The 23,509-nt window shown below is 36.1% G+C and overlaps 1 protein-coding gene across 1 annotated transcript in view; it reads left to right on the top strand.

Annotated features, from left to right (window-relative positions):
- The window catches only part of LOC128071381 (WASH complex subunit 4-like), a gene marked incomplete at its 5' end in the record, with an annotated part of 29,519 nt that extends 6,672 nt beyond the window's left edge, over positions 1–22,847 (top strand). Inside the window, 12 exons of the mRNA XM_052664267.1 lie at positions 279–433; positions 3,129–3,203; positions 3,459–3,563; positions 5,916–6,050; positions 8,404–8,512; positions 12,968–13,034; positions 13,533–13,619; positions 16,298–16,445; positions 19,470–19,566; positions 20,183–20,379; positions 20,710–20,809; positions 22,725–22,847. Of these exons, the coding sequence (XP_052520227.1) occupies positions 279–433; positions 3,129–3,203; positions 3,459–3,563; positions 5,916–6,050; positions 8,404–8,512; positions 12,968–13,034; positions 13,533–13,619; positions 16,298–16,445; positions 19,470–19,566; positions 20,183–20,379; positions 20,710–20,809; positions 22,725–22,792 (1,343 nt within the window). The remainder of the gene's footprint in view (positions 1–278; positions 434–3,128; positions 3,204–3,458; positions 3,564–5,915; positions 6,051–8,403; positions 8,513–12,967; positions 13,035–13,532; positions 13,620–16,297; positions 16,446–19,469; positions 19,567–20,182; positions 20,380–20,709; positions 20,810–22,724) is intronic.
- Positions 22,848–23,509: the final 662 nt, after the last annotated feature.

Raw genomic sequence — 23,509 nt, 5'->3', positions numbered from 1 at the left:
ACTCTAGAGCACAGCCTCAGTAGTGCGGTGCTCGGGCTTAGTTGTTCCATGGCTTGTGAAATCTTCCAACCAGGAATTGAACCCGTGTCCTCTGTGTTGGCAGGCAAATTCTTATCCATTGCATCACCAGGGAAGTCCCATTCCTAGCACCTTATTTTAAAGGAAGAAATTTAATGTTCAGAGACAAGTTGTTTGCTTTTTAGTGTCATTTTTCTTCCTTTCCTATTGTTACCATGAATCAAAAAAAGTTTTGAATTTTTTGTTTGTTTCTTTTGAAGCTTATGTAACTCACTACCTAGACAAGACTTTCTACAATCTAACGACAGTAGCTCTTCATGACTGGGCTACTTACAGTGAAATGAGAAATTTAGCTACTCAGCGTTATGGATTGGTTATGACAGAGGCCCATCTTCCTAGTCAGACTTTGGAACAGGTATAGTAGAAAGTGTTCTTAGTATAGTCTAATGATAGCTTAATAGTATCTCTCTAAGACAATTAAAAAAAAATTATTTAGTACCGTGTTTATATTTCAAAGTTGAAAGTGAAAAGAAAATATTTGCTATATATAAAAAGCTCATAGTTGAGAAGAATAAAAAATTAGTGCTGATTTGCTTTATGAAAGAATTTATCACATGCTTCCAAATGTTTGTACTTCACCTTTTGTTGAAATTTTGGTACATACATTTTTACATACAGCTTTTCAGAAACAAATCAGGATAGTGAGGTGACTTCTGCTGAACTTTTACAAGTTTAGTCAAGGTCACAGTTAAGAATTTTAAACTAGATATAATATATGTGCTTTAATATCCTAGACAAATGTAACTTGAGTGCAAAATATTTAGCTTTATAAATTCAGTAAGCTAATTTATAGTATGGTTGTATCTCAGGAGTACAAAGATTTGTTTTCAGTTAATTTGCATGTAATTACTTCTAAGATAATCCAGATATAATATTTACTAAAATCCATTAATTCAGTTTCAAAATTTGAAGATCATAATTTTTCATTCATCTTACTGCATATATATAGGGGCCAGTTCCAGGATCAGTTTGTATATCCTTTCATTCACTTATTTATAAAATTAGTATTTATCAAAAATTTGCTAGACACTGCACTGTGTTACTGGAGAGGGTTGCCATTTCATTCTCCAAGGGTCTTCCTGACCCAGGGATTGAACCCATTGCCTGCTTTGCAGTCAGACTCTTTACCACTGGGTCTCCTGTGAAGCCCTCAGTATGTTTAGGGATACAAAAATAAATAGAAACAGTCTTAGCTCATGTACCTGTAGCCTAGTGGAAGAAAAATAATGAGTAAATAAATTTTTAGATTCAAATGTGAGAAAGTCTATAATAAAAACTTAATCAAAGGGGTGTTTTGATATTACTTTGAGCCCCAGTTAGAAAAGCTATGGAATAGTTTGCATGATACCATTCATTAGATATTAGAGTAATCACTGAAGAATGAAGGATTCTTATTAGGTAACTTGTATATTAAAGGTACATATGGGTGAGCTCAGTCGCTCAGTCGTGTCCTATTCTTTATGAACCCGTGGGCTATAGCCCACCAGGCTCCTCTGTCCATGGAATTTTCCAGGCAAGAATACTGGAGTGGGTTGCAATTTCATTCTCCAGGGGATCTTCCTGACCCTGGAATCAAACCTGCGTCTCCTGCGTTGACCGGAGGATTCTTTACCACTGAGTCATTTGAGAAGTCCTTATATTCAGGATGGTCTAGTTTAATTAAACGGAGAAGGTGATGACGCCCCACTCCAGTACTCTTGCCTGGAAAATCCCATGGATGGAGGAGCCTGGTGGGCTGCAGTCCATGGGATCGCGAAGAGTCAGACACAACTGAACGACTTACTTTGACTTTTCACTTTCATGCACTGGAGAAGGAAATGGCAACCCACTCCAGTGTTCTTGCCTGGAGAATCCCAGGGACGAGGGAGCCTGTTGGGTTGCAGTCTATGGAGTCACACAGAGTCGGACATGACTGAAGCGACTTAGCAGCAGCAGTATAATTAAAAGAAGCATAAAGATTTGGAATTAGACTTTCTAAAATCCCTGGGTTCTGCCTCTTCCTACCTCTTTGACTTTGCAGAACTCTTAGTTTCATTTTCTTAAGCTGTGGAATTTATTTTTGTCCTTTTTCATTTTTTAAATTATGAAAATATAGTAACACATTTATAGGAGACTTAGAAAATACAGAACAAAGTTACATATAGTCCACTATACAATTATTTTTTAAGATAAATCAAGATTTTTAGTTGGAGTTTCCTTATCAGACTCTCAAAAATTAATAAAATGAATAGAAAAGTAGAAGGATGTAGTAGACCTGAAAAACACTATGAATCAATTCAACATAATTAAGATTTATACAATTTTCACACAACAGGAGGATAGAAATTCTATTTAAGTTCCCATAGACTATAAACCAGGAGACACTGGAACATATCCAGGGACATAAAACAAAGTGTAAAAATTTCATGGTCTAAAGGTAACTGAAGTCATACAATGTCTGTTATCTTATCACTGTGGAATTATGTTAGAAATCAGTATCAAAAGGTACTTGAAAATAGTCCACACATTTTCAAGTGCCATGTGTCGTTTACCAAGAGAGATCTTTAACTTAGCCATTGAAAGCCTCAGTAAAGATAAAAGACTGAAAAAACAGAGGGTGATCAGCTGTGGAATTTAGAAGAATAATCTCTTTTTGAGAATTCCGTGTAAAGAACCTTGCACAGTGCTTGAAAAATAGTGTATACTTTAGAGATGACCACATATTCTGGCTGCCTTTTAGAATCTGGCTGTTAATTTACTTTCTAAAAAATAGAGAAAAAAATCCTTGAGAAGACATATTCTCAGAAGTGGTAGGGAAATGATGTGAGTCATGGATCTTTGAAGTTTTAACTTTTCCTCTCTACACAAAAGGTATAACAGTCAGATTTCCCCAAGCAGTTAGTCCTGATTGTGTGTGTCAGAAGCCTATTCTAACCTTTGGCTGTATGTTTTCTGTAGTTCTTTAAAATAATTTTAAAATATTGGGTGACTTAATGTAAGCAGTAAGTTACTATATTGATAAGTTTGATTATTTTAAACTAATAATAGAACTTATATGGATTGTTTTGTAGGGCCTGGATGTCTTGGAAATTATGAGAAACATTCATATATTTGTATCTCGATACCTCTATAATCTCAATAATCAAGTAAGTAAATTAAAAACAATTTTTAATGTGGGTGGGTGTATAGTAGGAAAGGCTGAGGGGCAAAGAATTGATTCTTAGCAGCGAAAGTTAGCAAAATAAAGGAAACAATGATTGTTTAGAGATATTATTTATTTCTTTGATTTGACTGTATTATCTTCTTGAATGACTTTCCTATTATCTCTAATAAAATAGAGTTCTAAAATTCTTAGATTAACTGACCAGTGTTTGCTATGGATTGTGTTTGTTCTATTACAGATTTTTATTGAACGAACAAGTAATAACAAACATTTGAACACTATTAATATTCGGCATATTGCTAATTCAATTCGAACACATGGCACAGGAATCATGAATACAACAGTAAGAACCTTCTGGGAGGGGGTGTTGTACAAATGTTTGATGCTGTTTAATTTGGAAGTTTAAAAATAGTTTTTTCATTGAAAAAACTGTTCATATTATACCTGAATTTCCATTTTTCTGTTTGCTGTAATTGAAGTATCTGGCACTGAAGTTGTGTAAGATGGAAATGGAAGCTTTGTGATTCAAAGGTCACTTTAGAATGTCTTACCATCTCAAGATCATTATAAATAACATCGGAAATTTGAAGACATCAGCATAAATATATATCTATGTGGATTGTCTGATAGTCTCTGAAAAGTTGCTTTTGAAAGCAAATCATTGATAGTTTATTTAACATCAGTCCCTGGTGGCAAAGCCACCAGGCAAAGAATCTGCCTGTAATGCAGAAAACCCAGGTTTGATCCCTGGGTTGGGAAGATGCCCTGGAGAAGGGAATGCTAACCCACTCCAGTATTCTTACCTGGTGAATTCCATGGACAGAGAAGCGTGGAAGGCTATAGTCCATAGGGTCGCAACGAATCAGACACGACTGAGCGACGAACACTTAACACTTGCATGCTCTTTTTCAGGGGAGGGTACTTACTAGTTATTTGATACCCTTAAAAATAGCAATTTGCTAAAAATATCTCACATCTTAAAAATGGGCAGTCATGTGAGAGAATGAATCATTTGAGCTTATATGCTGTTTTTCCTCTGTTGGAAAAAGAGAACTCTTTTAATTTACTCTGCTTTTCAGGTTACAGTTTCTCCTTGAGGAAAGAATAATGAGAATGTTTAAATAGTACAGTATTATTAAGTATATTTGGGAGTAAGGGAATAAGGAGAAGTTACATGACTGGAAGGTTGCAAAGGACCATTTTTAGTGTAGTGGAGAAGCCGTATTTGAGCTGATAAGTAACATGGTTGGAACTCTTTGTTAGTGGTTACCAGTAGAAAAATGAGACATGGATGGAATTTCAGATTTCAAGTCAGGAGTCATCTGCATAGAGATTTCTGAACCTTTCAGGATCAAACTCTTCTTTGACCTCATCTATCAACCATTCATGTAATGTGTAATTATGCTTGTATTTTATGTGTCTCAGGCACTGTGCTGGGTGCTGAGATGAGAAAAACAGACATTTCTTGGTCTCAGTAATTGTACTCTGGCGGGAGAAGCAGCTGTTAATTAGTTAACCACAGTAATAAATGTAAATTCCTGATGTCTGGTGATGATGATCTGAGCACAGGAAAAATAAGATCAGAGACTGGCAGATTTACGCACTATTAAGATGGGTAATAATCTTCTAAGAGCTACTACAACTGAGGAGATCAAGAAAAAGCAATGTTTTAAGCTGCAAGAAAAGTTCTGAGAAAGCACCCATTTCTATAACTGGGTGATGAAGACTGTTAGTTAACATGGGTGTACATATGCCAAAATAATTGGCAATATTTGAAGGTGGTGGGGATGGAAATTAATGCAAGGGTGATTCCCTGGTGGCTCAGATGGTAAAACGTCTGCCTGCAGTGTGGGAGACCCAGGTTTGATCCTCGGGTCGGGAAGATCCCCTGGAGAAGGAAATGGCAACCCACTCCAGTACTCTTGCCTAAAAAATTCCATGGATGGAGGAATCTGGTGGGCTACAGTCCATGGGGTTGCAAAGAGTCGGACATGACTGAGCAGCTTCATTTCTTTTCATCTGTGGATCAGAATTAATCTTATTTTGACTTTAATCGCAACTTAAACCCTACTTTTTCAGTGTTTTCTAAGTCTAGATCAGGGCCTTTTAATCCATTCTCAAAACATCTAAACTTATCATTTTACAGGTTATTGCAGTTGCGATTTCCGAGTTTATTTAACATGTATTATACTTCTCTTAAAATGCCTGTCCCTCCCACTGGAATTCACTTGGTGATGACAAGGGCAGTGTCTAGCATGAGAGCAGGTACATTGTCTTGCACGTAAGAGGTGCTCAAAATATTTATGGGTAAATAATTGAATGTTTACTGTCTTCCTTTAAGAAAGGTCAAAGAGCACCATGTTTTTTACTTTAGTATCAGTTCATTCATGCAGATTGGTAATAATCTCCTGAATGTGGTTTATGACATAAAACCTAGCGTGTCGGCAAATCTGGTTTATGATTCTCACTATAGCTCTTAGTCATATTATTATGTGAATATTTTTTAATTTCTTTTTTTGTGTCATAAAAATATTTAAGAGGAGCTTTTAGAAGATTCTATAAACTTTGGCAATAAAAACCTCATTTATTTAAGTATTTCAGGTCCAAAATGCATTAGACTTTATAAATGGATTATTTAGTAGTACTGATTTGAAATTAATTTTTATATTTAATTTTTCCAATTTTAATTTTATAGGTCAATTTCACCTACCAGTTTTTGAAAAAGAAGTTCTATATATTTAGCCAGTTTATGTATGATGAACATATCAAATCCAGATTGATTAAAGATATTCGGTTTTTCAGGGAAATCAAGGACCAAAATGATCATAAGGTATTTTACATATTCTTTTGCAAAGGTGGTTTGATTCAACTACTGAATATATTGACATACCTTACATTGCTGTGCTTTACTTCTTTGTGCTTTGCAGGTGCTATATTTTTTAACAAATTGAAGGTTTGTGGCAAACCTGCATTTTCAGATGATGGTTACCTTTTTTAGCAGCAAAGTTTTTTTAAATTAAGGCATGTATGTTATTTTTTTTATATGTAATGCTATTGAATACTTAATAGACTACAGTACAGTGAAAACGTAACTGTTGTATTACACTGGGAAACCAAAAAATTAACATGACTCACTTTATTGCAGTATTTGCCTTGTTGCAGGGTCTTGAACCAAACCTTCAATATCTTCAGCAGTTGCCTATATAGCAAATGTTTATGCTGAAATTCATTATGAGTTACTCTATTAGGGATTTTGTTTTTTTATTTTTCACATAACTCCCTGGTTTGACTTCCAGTTTTCTGTATTTTCCCTTGTAATTTCTTACCCTTTGCATTCTTTGTAAGTGAAAGTGTAAGGAAAAAGGAAATGATGAATGTAACCAGGTATTACTTTTGTTCATTTTAAAATAATGCAAAAGCAGAACATGCTCATTTTGAAACATTTAAACAGTGTATTGTTTAACATTTGAACTAAATGTTCTCCTTCATTTCTGTTTTCTCCCAATTCCATTTCTGCGAGCAGTTGCTTAAACGTCTTCCAGATGTCTGTGTGATAAACATGTATTTGTGCATTACAAATACTGCTTTTTTCCTTAACAAAAATGGACTGATACTAAACATACTGTTTTGCAGTGTGCTTATCACATGTCAGTACCTGTAGATCTACCTCAGTCTTTTGCACAGTTGATAGTAAAGATGCATACTGTAACTCCTTTAACTTCCTGCTGAGAAATACTCACTCAGTAGCTTGTGATTTCGCTGTGCTACCAGCAGTGCTATAGATAACATCCTTGCATATATATCTCCGTGTGTTAGGGACTGTTGCTGAAAGATTCCTTGAAGCGGAAAAGGGCAAAGAATATGATTATTTAAATTTTTAACACATGTTGCCAAGTACTCTAAAAATACTGCACCAGTTGACAATCCCACCAATAATTTATAGGAATGCTATTTTACTTTCACCCTCTGGACTGAATTTTCCTGTAGTGAAGTGAATTGTAAGTGTTAACAGTACAGAGGCCACCTATAGCCATGTGGATAGAGAAACGAGCAGGCTTGGATGGATTTTATGTTTGATTTGCCACATCCAGACCTATTTTTATTACTCTTCTTAAGCATCACCTGGTTCTAGCCCTCTTATATATTAGCTGTTCATTCTTCTCATTGTCAGGGCAGCAAAATAATTAATAAAATTATAGATTAGTTAGCAGGAAATTATATTAACTCATTTTTATTGAATCAGAAATTAATGTTCAGAGAAATTAATGGTGCTGTTATATAAGAATTGTTTCCATTTGTTACTTTTATAAAATGAATAATTAAAAAAAATTGACTAAGACTTGAAAAACCTTTTTATATCAGTGAAAAAGTTGGCTTAAAGCTCAACATTCAGAAAACGAAGATCATGGCATCTGGTCCCATCACTTCATGGGAAATAGATGGGGAAACAGTGGAAACAGTGTCACACTTTATTTTTGTGGGCTCCAAAATTGCTGCAGATGGTGATTGCAGCCATGAAATTAAAAGACATTGACTCCTTGGAAGGAAAGTTATGACCAACCTAGATAGCATATTCAAAAGCAGAGACATTACTTTGCCAACAAAGGTCCATCTAGTCAAGGCTACTCATTGGAAAAGACCCTGATGCTGGGAGGGATTGGGGGCAGGAGGAGAAGGGGACGACAGAGGATGAGATGGCTGGATGGCACACCAACTCGATGGACGTGAGTTTGAGTGAACTCCAGGAGTTGGTGATGGACAGGGAGGCCTGGCGTGCTACGATTCATGGGGTCGCAAAGAGTCGGACACAACTGAGTAACTGAACTGAACTGAATACTTTTCAGCCCATGGAAACGTACTACAAATCTCTGAACAGATGTTTCTAGGAAGCATTGATTTCTTTTATCTATCTGATAGAGCAGTTGGAAGACTAATATTGGTAATGGGAAATGTAAGTTTGGTGGCATTCATAATTATTCCCTTTAAAAATATTTATATTGACCTTGAATATTGGTAGTTTTTGTGCTATATATAATATTTTTGTCATTAAATTCAGTAATTGTTTTTTTGAACACAATGGAAATGCCAAATTAGAACAGTGATATTGGTATGATTGAGTTAGTAGGTATTTTATGTTTTAGGAGTCTTTATTAATAATGGCAGTCTTCAAATTTTCTCTTCAGTATCCTTTTGAAAGAGCAGAAAAATTCAATCGAGGCATCAGAAAACTTGGAATAACCCCAGAGGGACAAAGCTACCTTGATCAGTTCAGGCAGCTCATCAGTCAAATTGGTAAGTTATTGTAAACATGTCGGAAAGTAAAGTACAAATGCCTAGAATCTGTCTGATATATTAAAAATATCTCATAGGAATAAACTTTAATATGTGTGTGCCTAAGTTTGGCTTTATTCCACTAGTAAATTCCTTTCCTTACCAAAAGTTTTTCAAGTATGATTGGATGGTTGGTGCACAAATAATTGATAGATAAATAAAATATTTATAAATAAAATAGTATAAATAAATGTTTTGTGGATAAATAAAACCTTTTCAGTTAAATTAAAAATATAACTCATCTCAAAGGCCATACTCATAGTAAATAGTCAACTGGTAATTATTTATTGGGTGCCTATTCTTTTCAAGGTCCTATTTCAGACTTTTAAAAGAGATTCCCTTAGGTTAAGCCTAAATCCAAAGATATGCAGTGTTTATGTGAAAAGTTATTTAATAATTTTCCTATGATCCATCATTTTATATTTATATATAATTTCTTGAGTTGTCTGTCTGGCTTACAAGTAGAACTTGTTTTCTGAAATGTGTAACACTATTTAAAAGGAAGAACTTCACTTAAAAATAATCCGAGATTAAAAAAACTGTATACTTATTTGAGCTTTTCATATGCATTACCTCTATTAATGTCCTCACAGTAACGCTTGAGATAGGCATGTAATCATCTTTTTAAAGATTAAAAAAAAGAGAAACTCAGAAATAAGTGGTGTTGCTGGCATTTTAACCAGGGTTTTTCGGCTCCATGTCCGAAGATGCTTTGTATTCTTCACAGTTGCAGACCGCAAGCAGTTCAGTAAATTCTTATTGACTCTGAAACTGTTCAGTCATGTCTGACTCTCTGTGACCCCATGGATGGTAGCCCACCAGTATCCTGTGTCCCTGGGATTCTCCAGACAAGAATAGTGGAGTGGGTTGCCATTTTCTTCTCCAGGGGTTCTTCCCGACCCAGGACTCAAACCTGGGTCTTACGCATTACAGGCAGTTTCTTTCCCGCCTGACCCATTGGAGAAGCCCCTTATTGACTCTAATTTGGCAAAATTTGGCCTCCTGAGATTCATTGATTCCTTTATCAAACATTTATAAAGCCTTTGTTATACCAGATATTTTTCTTGATGCTGAAAATACAATTAGCCTTTGTTCTCAAGAGGCTTGAAGTTTACTAGTGGGAAAGGTATGATAAACATTTGGTTAGGGAATAAAGTCAGTGAGCACTAGCTAAAGTTGTATAAATTAATTGGTTTACACATTAAAACTTTCTATTTTGTATTAGTACAAGAACTTAGAGGCTTTTACCTTTGTAAATTTTTAATTTTAAACAATTTAATAGTAAGATACTGTCTAGTATTGTTTTATTCATAGTGATATTTAATGTCATATTAGATTGTGAATTTATGGAGCAATAGTTTTTAACTCTTTTTGAGAATTTGATGAAAATACTGAATTGATTTTCCTCAGAATAATGCCCCTATGCATGTTCACATACAGTTTTGCATATAACATACCAGAGGTCAGATGCCCAAAGCTAGAGTCCATGGTACTCAAATTAAGAACTGTTTCTTCAGAGCAGTGTTGCTTAAAACTTTAAAATTCACACACCAATAAGTTTTTTCCCCTTGTGACTACTGCTTGTGGTAGTACTTATTTCATGTTTTTACATTTTCTAAAAGTAGTTTTGTACTATGAAGTAATCATTAATTCATGAGCTTAGGACGCTAGTCATTCCCCCCTCCTCCCCAATATACATCAAAATACACGTTTTTCCCTAGTACCCAAAAATCATGTCACTTCTGCCCGTGGCATGTATTGCACAGTTGGTGAATATTATCCTTTTCACTTTGTTCCAGTATTTTATTCTTTATCCTTTTCTTAAGTGAAAGCGAAATCGCTCAGTCGTGTCTGACCCTCAGCGACCCCATGGACTGCAGCCTTCCAGGCTCTTCCGTCCATGAGATTTTCCAGGCAAGAGTACTGGAATGGGGTGCCATTGCCTTCTCCGTTAGGCTTGCAGTGTTTTTCCTAAAAAGTTCTTTACCTCTGCCCATAAAAATTGTAATGTGCTTTTGAGTCTGTTAACTCTGTTGAGAAAAGGAGTAAGGAATCTAGAGCTGGGAGCAAAATGAGAAGTCTTTTTGTCTTATAACCTGCCTGCTGAATGAATAACCACCACCATTAACATTTATTGAACGTTCATTATGTGCCAAAGTTATTCTGAGTGCTTTATATGTTCTAACACATGTAAAACTCAATGCTATGAAGTATTATATTCATTCATTCCACACATTTATTGAGGACAGTACAGTATTTCTAGGTGCGGGTAATATCTATGACAGTAAACCCAGTCTTTAACCCATTACAGCTTAATTTAACAACTGAAGAGACTGAGGTACAAAGTTTATAACTTGACCTAGGTTTTGTAGCTAAAAAGCACAGAGTTCAGATTTGAACCCAGTAGTCTAGCTCACAGATTTACTCTTTACTGCTGCTCCCTATTTGCTTCTCACGGAGCCTGATGGGCTACAGTCCATGGGGTCACTAAGAGTCGGACATGACTGAGCAACTTCACTTTCACTCATTGGAGAAGGAAATGGCAACCCACTCCAGTGTTCTTGCCTGGAGAATCCCAGGGACAGAGGAGCCTGGTGGGCTGCCATCTATGGGGTCACACAGAGTTGGACACGACTGAAGTGACTTAGCAGCAGCAGCAGCAGCAAATTTTAATCAGCCAATTTGGAGGAAAACAATTTGATGGAAAACAATCAAACTAGATACTTCATTTTTCTAAGATGCATATAAAAAAAGCATTTTAACATCATTATATTGGGATAAGCCTTGGATTCAGTGATACCTAATTGAAGGTTTTTAACAATATCAGATGGTATCTGTTAAGTGCATGATTATATTATTGTAATATATGAAGTATTGACTGCTTCTTATCTTTTTGTCTGTTCTTACAAGTATTTTCATTTCATTTGAGTAGGAAATGTTGGCTTTAGGGGTGGAGCAGTTTAAGAACACAAAAGCTATATCATAGGTCTTGCATTCTAACGGGGGAGATACAGACAGAAAGATACGTATCAGTAATAGGTGCTGAGTAAGGTGACACGTCATTAAACACTTAATGATTTTAAATGATTTTAATGATATTCAGGGGATGATATAGTTTAATGATATTTAGGGAAAGCTCTAAGTAGGTGACACGTGAGCAGGAACCTAAATAACATGAGGGAATAAGCCATGTGCGTGCATAGCTAAGGAAAGAGTTTACCAGGAAGAGGTGGTGGTAAATGCAAAAGTCCCGAGTCTGCTTAGCAATTTTGGAAACCAGTCAGGGGCTGGAATGGAGTTAGTGAAGACCTGGATGGTAGGGTGTGGTATCAGAACAGTTGCAAGGGGCAGAATCAGAGAACCACTAACTGCTATATAAAGGAAACATTGTCGGGGGGTGACATACTGAAGGTGGAAATAGATCAGGAAACCATTGCATAGTGTAATATTCTAGGCGAGAACTGCTGGTGGTTTGGAATAGGGTGAGAGCTGTGAAGGTTGGGAAAACTGGTTGAATTCTGGTGACATTTTGAAGGTAGAGCCAGTGTAATTTGCCATTGATTAAAGTATGAGGGAAAGGAGGGCTTCCCTGTTGGTTAGTGGTAAAGAATCCTCCTGCAAATGCAGGAGAGACAGGTTTGAACCACAGAGAGGATCCCCTGGAGAAGGAAATGGCAGCCCACTCCAGTATCCTTGCCTGGGGAATCCCATGGACAGAGGAGCCTGGCGGGCTATAGTCCATGGGGTCACAGAGAGTTGGACACTACTGACTAAACTAAACGACGACATTGAGGGTAAGGAAGGAGGCAGAGATGACTTCCCTGGGTTTGGCCTGAGCTATTGGAAGGATAGACTTGTCAGTTTCTGAGGAAGAAAATACAATTGGGGGTGAAGATCTTTAGTTGGAGTTAAACTTCTTAAATTAAAAATTCTTCTTAGACATGGAGATGTAGGCATGGGATAAAAAAAAGCCTAGAGGAATAGTCTCGGTTGGAGATACTAATTTGGGAGGAATCAAATAAGGATTTCTTGATACCGCTTGCAGCTCTGTGTGTGTGAGAGAGACAGACGATAACAGTAATCTTTAAATGTTTGATTTTTTAAAATGTGCTCAATTTAATGCATTTATCAATTCAAACACTTATTTTTAAAATATTTAATATAGATGGTGTAAGTTTAGGTACATTTATATTCAAAGAGTTGGACACTAATGACTGAGCAACAATATTTTAAGTGCACAAATACATAAGTTATATTTTTTTGGAGCAAAACTGAAGTAAAATACAGCAAAATCTCTTTAGTTTTTACGAGTTGAAACCTTGTAATTGACTGCTATATATAACTGTATTCCTGATCATTAGAACTTAGAGTTATTTGTATAAACATCTGATTTTTTGTGTGTATGTGATTTTTAAGGTAATGCTATGGGCTATGTACGAATGATAAGATCTGGTGGCCTTCATTGTAGCAGCAATGCCATTAGGTATGGATGGAATTTTTTTGCCTTATTTATGCTATTTAGAAATTTTACGTCATTTAAATCCGTCTTTATTGTAAGTGATATTGTAGAAGGGGCTTTTTTCTTTTCTTGTGGATATATTTTGAGATCAAATATGGAAGAAAACCATTAATCCTACTACTTAAATATTTTTCTCAAATTTTAAGACTATAGCAGACTTGAAAAGCTGTATTTTTTGAAGTTAATTTCTTTTATCAATGCAGTTTGAATTGTTCTATAGACTACATGATTTTTAAAGATTATAATTTGATGATTATATGTAAATAATTAAAAATGCTAAAATTGAGTTTTGGAACTCAGTTGTTCCAAATATAAACTGGTGATATTAATAATATAACTGAAGTGCAAAGTTCTTTCCAAAAATATTGTTGAAAAGTTCAGTGTTACAGTACTGCTTTTATGTCTGTCAGTTGCATATATTTAATTTGCTTTAATAAATGCCTTCTAAAATTCTTAACGTAGATTTGTACCTGATCTTGAAGATATTGTAAATTTTGAAGAACTAGTCAAAGAAGAAGGTCTTGCAGAAGAAACATTAAAAGCAGCAAGGTAATCTAATCTTTGGAAAAATAAGTTAAATTTGGAGATTTAAAAAATGTATGATCATTTAAACAGTAAAGACTAGAGGATAACATATAAACTGATATGTCAGTGTTCTTATTATGCAAATGATGGTCTGTTTACGGGATACAATTTTTTTAAGACTACAGTATTCTGAGATCTTTCCAGTGTCACTAAAAGGGATCTTCTAGACGGTGCCTTCAAATACATGTGACTGTTCAACACTTGACATGTGGTTAGTCCATATTGAAATGTGCTCAAGTATAAAGTTCATAACTAATTTTGAGGATTTAGTGTTTAAAAAAGAATGCCAAATATCTCATTAACAGAATTGGAACTTCCCTGGTGGTCCAGTGGCTAGGACTCCTCACTCCCAATGCAGAGGACCTGGCTTCTATCCCTGGTCAGGAAACTAGATCCCACAAGCCCCGCAACGAAGAGTTCTTGTGCTCCAACTTAAGACTGGGTGCAGCCAATAATTTTTAAAAAGAAGAAATTAAAAAAAAAATCTCACTAACAAAATTCATTTCACCTATTTTTAAAAATAATTTTATTTTCTCACTTATTTTTGGCTGTGCTGCATCTGTGTTGTTGCGTGCGCTTTTCTCTGTGGCGCGTGAGGGCCACTCTCTGGTTGTGGTGCGTGGACTTCTCACTGCGCTGGTCTCCTTGTTGTGGCTCCCAGGCTCTGGAACACAGGCCCAGTAGTTGTAGCGCATGGGCTTCGTTGCTCCACGGCCTGTGGGATCTTCCCGAATCAGACATCACACCCGTGTCTCCCGCATTGACAGGTGAATTCGTTACCACTGAGCCACCAGAGAAGCCCCTTACCTTTCTTTTCACTCTTTTTTAATATTCCTCTTCGCCAGCATGGTTCTAATACTGCTCCGTCCTTTTATGTAATCTGGAGCAGTAGTGTCCAGTACAGTGGTCACTACCGAATGTAGCTGTTGAACACTGGAAATAGGGCTAATGGACTAGGGGATTGAAATAAAATCTTTATTTCATTTAAATTTAAATAGCTAATGACAGTCTTATTGAACAGTGCAGATGTATAGACTTATAAGTAGTGATTTTGGAACACAATTTAAAACTTGAAAAGGCATGCAGAATTGTTACATATTTAGAAATCCGGGTTTTCTTATTAATAACTATAACAGTTACTGGGTCAGGTATGAAGGGGCACCCTTGGACAAAGTGGAAACAATTTGAATATCAAAAAGAGTAATGGTAGTAATTGATCATAATATTGAATTTAAGAGTCTGTGATACAGTGATAATAAAAGTTGGAGTGACAGAGGGGAAGTTCCTTTTTACAGTGCTTGCCAGCTAGTAAATATGAAAGGGATGAGAAAATTTAGGGAAAAAACCAGTTTTGCAACTACCACTGTAGTACTTGACATCAGACAGAAACCATCAATGAATTCTCAAACATTTTTGGAGAATAGAGTATTCACTATGAAAACGTTGTCTCATAAACTGATTATTAATCATGAAGGGGGGAAAAACGCCTTCCCAAGGGGGAAAAGCACCTTCCCAATGGAGAGACTGATGTATCCACCTTACGTGCTGACACAGGGCCCCCGATGCAGTGTAATGGCGAGTACCTGTGTTGTGTTCTTGCCTTGATGTTTACTCATCAAGTGAAACAAAGTTTATGGCAGGTGATGTCAGGGAGTTATGAGGTTATGATAATAAATTGATTCTCTAAATGGACATTAATGTCTTCTGGAACAGGTATCATAGTTCAAGATAAATGAAGTACAGTGGTTAAACCAGTTAATAGATGCCTGCTTTTAGGAGGGAGTGGTTGGATAGTTGGATATAGTTGGGTCACATGCATCTCAAAGGAGAGATTTCTACCATTGGTGGAGGAATAGTAATTTGAAAGTGATAATAGCCATACATAAGGATGTAGAAGCAGCAGCTAATGTTTCTGAAGGTTGACTCAGTGAATGAGTGAAAGTCGCTCAGTCATGTCTGAGCTCTTTACGACCTCACGGACTATAGAGTCCATGGAATTCTCCAGGCCGAAATACTGGAGTTGGGTAACCTTTCGGTTCTCCAGGGGATCTTCTCAACCCAGGGATCAAACCCAGGTCTTCCATGTTGCAGGGGGGTTCTTTACTGGCTGAGCCACAAGGGAAGGCCAGGAGTACTGGAGTGGATAGCCTGTCCCTTCTCCAGGGAATCTTCCTGACCCAGGAATCAAACCAGGGTCTCCTGCATTGCAGGCTGATTCTTTACCAACTGAGCTATGAGGGAAGGCTGAAGGTTGAGTGGGAAACTAGATTCTTGAAAAGGAGATCGATTACAGTTGAAGTCAGGAAGTGTAGAAGTGTTAGTGAAGAGAGTTAAAATGAAAAGGAGTTTATTTACAATGAAATGGACTTCTGCACGGTTCATTTTGAGAAGAAGAAAATACAAAACTAAAATTTCAAGAGGCGCTACATGTTCTCTTTTAGGGACTAAGTTAATTAAACAATGATAAGCTTCTGTCCGTTAAAAAAAAAAAGTTCATCCTTTACTCCAAGGAAGTTTAGAGATGTCTTAAAGTAATTCATATTTTTGAGTGCTCTTAACTAATAAGAGATGGATTTTAAAAGCTTCCTCTTCTTTTGAGAAAGGAGCCAAATAAATACTTTTTTTCTTTTTTTGCATTTTAGGCATTTGGATTCAGTCCTCAGTGATCACACACGAAATTCTGCTGAAGGCACAGAATATTTCAAAATGCTTGTGGATGTTTTTGCTCCAGAATTTCGAAGGCCAAAGAATATACATCTCCGAAATTTCTATATCATTGTTCCCCCTCTGGTGAGTATTTTTAATACACAAAATGAATTTTTTAAAGTATTAATAAATAGATCCAATTTTTTTTTTTTACAGCAAGAAATGCACACAGACTGTATTGTTGACTTTTTGGTTGTAGATAAAACTAAATGTGGTCTCAGTGAATGTGTCCTAGAATTTTTACTTACTAGCTATGCAGAATGAGACTTCTTTATAATTAAGATAGATTCTTATTAATAACTGCCAGAGGAATCCTAGTGTGATTGAAATTACTTGCATATACTCCATTTTATATATATACCATGTAATCTTTGGACTGAATTATATAGTCATTTTAAGTGATTAATGTAGACTGTTAAAATATGAAGTGTTTCTTAAAAGCATACTATTTAAAGGGACTTCCCAGGTGGTGCTAGTGGTAAAGAACCACAGACGGAGCCTGGCAGGCTACAGACCGTTGGTTGCAAAGAGTTGGACATGACTGAAGCAACTTAGCATAGCATAGCATATCTCTACTCAGTAGTAAATATTAACATCTAAACTAAATTTTTTATCATGTATAGTGTGTGGCACTCTAATTCTATAGTTGACATCTTAAAAATAACCACAATTGCAGTATGAAAACAGTTATTACAGTGAGGAAAATGGAGTGAAGAGATTAGAGAGGTATATATTAGGAAAAAGAGTTATTCTTCTCTAAAGGTTTCTTTAACAAAGCTCTTTCTTTAAAAAATTGTAAAAGAATAGCTTTAAAGTCTAAATATCACTGAGCAGATGTAACTTCTGATTACATCTAACTTTGATCAAGAGTAATAACTTTTTTCATGTTGCTGCCTGAATTAACACTGATATTCTAACATACTGTTGTTAGTTGCTCAGTCATATTCAACTCTTTGCAGCCCCATGGAGTGTAGCCCGCCAGGCTCCTCTGTCCATGGAATCATCCAGGCAAGAATACTGGAGTGGGTAACCATTCCCTTCTCCAGGGAATCTTCTGACCCAGGTATTGAACCGGTGTCTCACACATTGCAGGCAGATTCTTTACAGTCTTAAGCCATCAGGGAAACCTGAAAGTATTAGTCGCTCAGTCATGTCCAACTCTTTGCTACCCCATGGACTGTAGTCTGCCAACTTAGAACCATTATTATGAATTCAAAGTATTTGATGGCTATGGACGGCTTTTTTCTTCATGCATTTTCCTTTCTATTGTTTTTAAAATACATTTATTGTTAACACTCTCTCATAATAATTGTTATACCATGTAGCAAAAATGTCCATATTTATCTGATAAGCATTATCTTTTCATATTCAGATAGTTGTGAGACTGGAAGCAAGTCTACCTTAGTTATATTTCAGTAATAATGTAGTTAACTCACGGTGAGTTATCACCATATTTCTTTATAAATTTGAAGCCATAGTAAACATCAGTGAGGAACCATTTGTGGGTCTGAGGAAGAGTGGAGTTTTGCAGGGCAGCTGTCAAAATTCAGTTAGTGATGGAGAAAACAGGTGGGTTAAGAACACTACAAAGAAGAAAAGTATGGGACACTATTGTTTTTCTTGAGTTTTAATCTAATTTCAGAAAAAAACGTGAAATATCTAAGGAAGAAATCTTTAACAAAGATTTTACAAAATGCAGTTCATTGCCAAGTAAGTTTTACAGGCAAAAAAAAAAGTGAAACTTGATAATCTTGTTTCCAGTGTAAGCTAGTGTAGTACTTATCATATTGTACCACAGTTATTTTAAAACAGGCCTCTCTTTATTCCTGTGCTGTGCTATCGTAGCCCCCAAGTGGCCACTTAAATTTTAATTGGTTATAATTTTATAAAAAGTTCACTTGCTCAGTTTCACCAGCCACATCTCCAGTGCACAGTGGCCAGATGTGGCCGGTGGTTTACTGGGCGGGCCGTGTAGAGGCGCTGCATTTCTGTCATTGTCAGGAGTGTTGTCCTGTAGAGTGTTAGATGGTATTCTTTTTTTTTACTGTAATTGTTTCATTGAGCCTCCCTGGTGGCTCAGTGGATAAAGAATTTACCTTCAGTGTATTAGACACAGGAGGCATGGGTTCGATCCCTGGGTTGGGAAGATCCCCTGGGGAAGGGCATGACAATCCTCTCCAGTATTCTTGCCTGGAGAACCCCATGGACAGAGGAGCCTGACAGGCTACAGTCCAGAGAGTCATAAAGAGTCAGACGAGACTAAAGCAGCTGAGCACACATAAAGTTGCAGTAAATCTTTGTTGAATAAATGCTGTGATTAGTTAAGGTATTTTACAGGAGCTAAATTTTTTAGGGAAGTGCTTTTTCAAGGGGGGCCGGAATTTGTTAATCCAAATGACCACTAAGCTTTTTAAGCCAAGAATATGGTAAGAAATAGTAGTATAGCATGAATTGGGTGGGCAGAACTAAGCATTGCTGTGTTTAAGAGTACTTAAGCTTTTAAGTTGATCTTCCCTGGTGGCTTAGACAGTAAAGTGTCTGCCTACAATGCAGAAGACCTGGGTTCAATCCCTGGGTCAGGAAGATCTCCTGGAGAAGGAAATGGCAACCCACTCCAGTATCCTTGCCTGAAAAGTCCCATGGACAGAGGAACCTGGTTAGGCTATAGTCCATGGGATCGCAAAGAGTCGGACACGACTGAGAGACTTCACTCAAGCTTTTAAATAAAGCAGAGCTACTTTTCTGACTCAACTTTGCTTTAGATTATGGCTTTAGGGAAGGTACTAAACTTCTCAAGTCTTAGTCTCTTCATCTGTAAAATGTACATATTTTAGTAAGCATCTTATAACAAAGCACTGTGCTTGGGTTAAGTGGTGATTGAGGGAGTGCTGACATTTAAAGGATTTGGAAAAGAGCCATTATGAGATACTTACACATTCTGTGACCTCACCAAGAGGCTTTTTATATGAGGCAAGTGTTTCAAATCAAAAAGGCAGGAACTTAGAAGAGATCCTATTTATAATTTTTGAAATGTCTGTCTTAGGAACTAAATTCTGACGACTCTTTTTAGCACAGTCATTTCTCTGATATGTTGTTATATCTTTTTAGACCCTCAACTTTGTAGAGCATTCCATTAGTTGCAAGGAGAAATTGAATAAAAAAAATAAAATTGGAGCTGCCTTTACTGATGATGGCTTTGCCATGGGTAAGCTTAATGAAATTCTTTTCCCATGAATTTTGTGCTTACCTTACAATGAATTTTTCTAAATGTTTGCTTGAGAATAGATCTATGTGCTCTTTGTAGACTTGTTTTTCACAAGCTGTGTTTATCTACTGTTTACTTTTTAGGTGGGTCATCTGATTGGTGATACTTGTTTCCCATCATTTGTACTGTTCATGCTCCTTTGGTGTTGCTAATCACTTGGATTAATTATTTAGGCTTTGTTTTTGTTGTAGTTTTACAGTCTGACCATCTTTTATTTAGTCTCTCTGGTTTCCTTATAGTTTCCTCACTTGTCTCTTTAGCAGTAGAACCACTCTTACAGCCCTATGTTATCTCCAGGTGATCTGCAGATCTTCATAGCCATATTATTTCTTTTTATCTTCCTGATTGGCTTTTTAAAAAAAAATTTTTTTATAGGATCACATCTTTTTAAGGAGGAATTAAGCCATGTTGCTAAGTTTCTCATTTGTGCTGTAAAACATAATTGGAAAGAGGATTAATTTTAAAATGGTTAGCCTTAATTTTAAGAATTATTGGTAGAGTGGAATACAGTTTGTGTACACACTGTAATTTGATTTGGTTTTGCTGATGACTCTAGGTGTGGCTTACATTCTGAAGCTTTTGGATCAGTACCAGGAATTTGACTCACTTCACTGGTTCCAGTCTGTTAGAGAGAAATACCTGAAGGAGATGAGAGCAGTTGCTAAGCAACAGAATGTACAGTCAACTAGTCAGGATGAAAAACTACTACAAACCATGAATCTCACTCAGAAACGACTGGATGTTTATCTACAGGTAGAGGAGAATAATAGTCAAATCTGGTTTGACTTTTTAATACCCATTACTTCTTGATCACTGAAAAAATGTCAATCATATTGAAACTCCCATTTTAATAGGTGAAATGAATAATGGTCATAAAGAGTATATTTTTAAATGAATGATACTTGGAAGCCATTTGACTCATATCTTTAAAAATGGATAGATTGCCTAGTTCAGTTTCTGTATTTATGATTTGCACTCACTAGAGCATTTTAGAAAAATGAAGAGATATTAAATATGGTAATTTTGATATTTTGCTAAAATATATATTTTCAACTTTTATTTCTGATATTTTTATTTACTTAGGAATTTGAATTGCTGTATTTCTCACTGAGCAGTGCAAGAATTTTCTTCAGAGCTGACAAGACTGCAGCTGAAGAAAACCAAGAAAAGAAAGAGAAAGAAGGTTAGTGAGTGGCTTTTATTTGGAAAGACTAGTAAATCTTTCATCAATAATAGATATGAATACCCCATTTTATTGAGTCAGACTTTTCTTTTTGAAAAAATATATAAACCTAGAAATGTCCTTTTTTTAAAAAGTAAAGCCTAAGTGGATCATTTGTGAAACTGAAATTTAACATGCATTTCGTTCTGGAATAACACTTTATTCAGCTCATCTTCTCTTAATTTAAAATGGCACCAAGTTTGGGTTTTTTCTTTCGCCCTTCAGCTGTTAGCAGTTGAGAAGGAACAGATTAGAGGAGACTAAATGCCTCTGAGGGCAGGACTGCTGACTGGATGCTGACTGAATGCCAGGCCAGGTGACTCAGGACGTTTTCAGTATCAGAGTGAATAGCCTCCTGTGCCCCTCTATAGCCGGAGCTTGGAGAATCAGGGCAGTACAGCCATAGTAACTGATGGTCACTGGGGAGAGGATTCTGTCTGATATCATCTATGCAGGTGTAAATTCTTCAGTATTTCATACTTAAGGGACCCTCATGATCATTTCCCAGATTTGAAATTTAACACCAGTTGTTTTCTCTGAAAAATGGTAATTTTCCTTTTTTCTGTTATGGAAGTTATGCCGCTTAGGCTTCCTCTGTGGACACTCAAAACTACGTACAGCAACTTGACGGGTTTCATGTTTGCTCTGCTTCCTTTTCTTCTTGCCCGTATTTATTTCACAATGATCAAGAATAAAAGAACTTCATGAACTATGATATTTTTATTAATCTTATCAGTTAAATTTTTAAAATATGTATTTCACACCAAAGAGACATCATTCATTTCAGTAGACCACTTACATCCATTACCCTGTTCCCTATTGATAATGTTACATCAGTATTACTAGCATATGCAAGCATTTTTGGAATCTATACTAAGTAAGTGTGCTTGAAAAATGATTTCAGGCTGTTGCCTGGAAGATACTCAGTATTTATTAAATGAAAAAATACATATTTACTACTTTGGGGTTCATTTAAAAATAATATTTAGCAGAGTCATCTGGAAGAATCTGAGTCAGTAGTAACTGAACTGTGAGTTCAGTTTAGATTAGAATCTAAGAGTTTAGATTCAGTAACTGAACTCTTAGTATCTAAGCGTTTAGATTCAGTAGTTCAGTTACTGCATAGGCTGTGCTCAGGCCTGTCATGATGCCAGAACTTTGTCTGCAGGTGGACTGGATATTTACTTTTAAAGCCTAGAGCATTAAGACAAAATAAACATTGCAGTCTCAGTAGAGCTCCTTGCTTTGGACTGGTATTCTTTAGGAACTCTCTGGGGTTTGGGGTTAATGTATGTCACCCAGATATCTGCCTGATGTCTGGGTGGTGGCTGTCCTGTAGGGCTGTTAGCTAAAGGTTGCTCAGAGTTGCTAAATGTATTAGCTAAATAGTTTTGCTCTGTTAATGAAGTATATGCATATGAAATTTTGCACAAAAAGCCAGAATTCATTTTATTATGTTCATAATAAAAAATCACATTTAAAAATAAACTATAAACATAATTGGGAAGGTATTCATTCTGGACAGTTTTATATGTGAATTTGCAGTCATGTTTTTACCAGTAACAGCACTACAGTTTCCTTGCCCATGCGGAGGAATGTGCAGTGTGAAACCAACCCCATTCCAGACACAGTTCTGATGTCTCAACAGTTCCACACCCTGATTACAAACTAGTCAGAACATCACATTTGCAGTATTTAGCCTAGAGTTCTAAAACATGAAGGTAGATAAACTGCATATAATTTGTGATATTAGAGAAATATTTGGTAGATGCAACATTTTGTTCATTTGAAATTTAGCAATATTGTCCTTTTCGACTTTAGTTTGTGGTTTTTAAATGAACATAAGTATGTCCATTATTTTTACTCATGCTTTCAGAAGAGACTAAAACAAGCAACGGAGACCTGTCCGACAGCACTGTGTCTGCAGATCCTGTTGTCAAATGATACTGATGGTATGCGTTGCCCCTGTGAGATCATCAGAATTGTACGTGAAATGGATATTATAAGCTAATAACAGAGTGTTTCCTGGGCCACATCTCTGGGAAACATTTAGATGCTGCATCTCTCTAAGGCAGTGCTCTAAAGTGAAGTCCATTCTCCGTCTAAAAGCTGTACTTCTCGAAGGTTGAGAATGAGATTTTAAAATTAGATTTTTTTCTTGGACTTTTTAGGCTTGATGTGCCTGCTTGGGAACTGGTATTTGAAATGAAGTGTTAAAAGGGTTATTAACCCACATTCCTAAACTGCCACCTCAGATCTCTTATAATCTACATGAATGTTTATAATTTGTATTTGCATAGGTCTTTGATCCGTATTTTTGTCTCAGTCATTGGAAATTCAGTGCATATACTGTGTACAGCCAGTAAATATGTTTAAACAAAAGGAATTGAGCCTGAAATTCATGAAGCATAAATATCAGTATTCTTATAAAAGGGACATATGAAGATGGTATTGATACTAGAGATGAGGCACTAGTGTATCCTTTATGTCCAGTGTGCACTGGTTCATCGTTAATTTCGTGTGGCTCACAAGAGCTGCTGCTGTCCGGTGAGATATTTTATAACTCGTTTACATTGCTTTGAGAACTTATTTAACCTCCAACAACTGCTTTAAATTTAAGATTTACTTAATACTCAAGATGGAGGAAAATACAGATAAAGC

The sequence above is a fragment of the Budorcas taxicolor genome, unplaced genomic scaffold (assembly GCF_023091745.1).
Source record: "Budorcas taxicolor isolate Tak-1 unplaced genomic scaffold, Takin1.1 scaffold411, whole genome shotgun sequence".
NCBI lineage: Eukaryota > Metazoa > Chordata > Mammalia > Artiodactyla > Bovidae > Budorcas > Budorcas taxicolor.
This window is presented reverse-complemented; position numbering and strand designations above follow the sequence as displayed.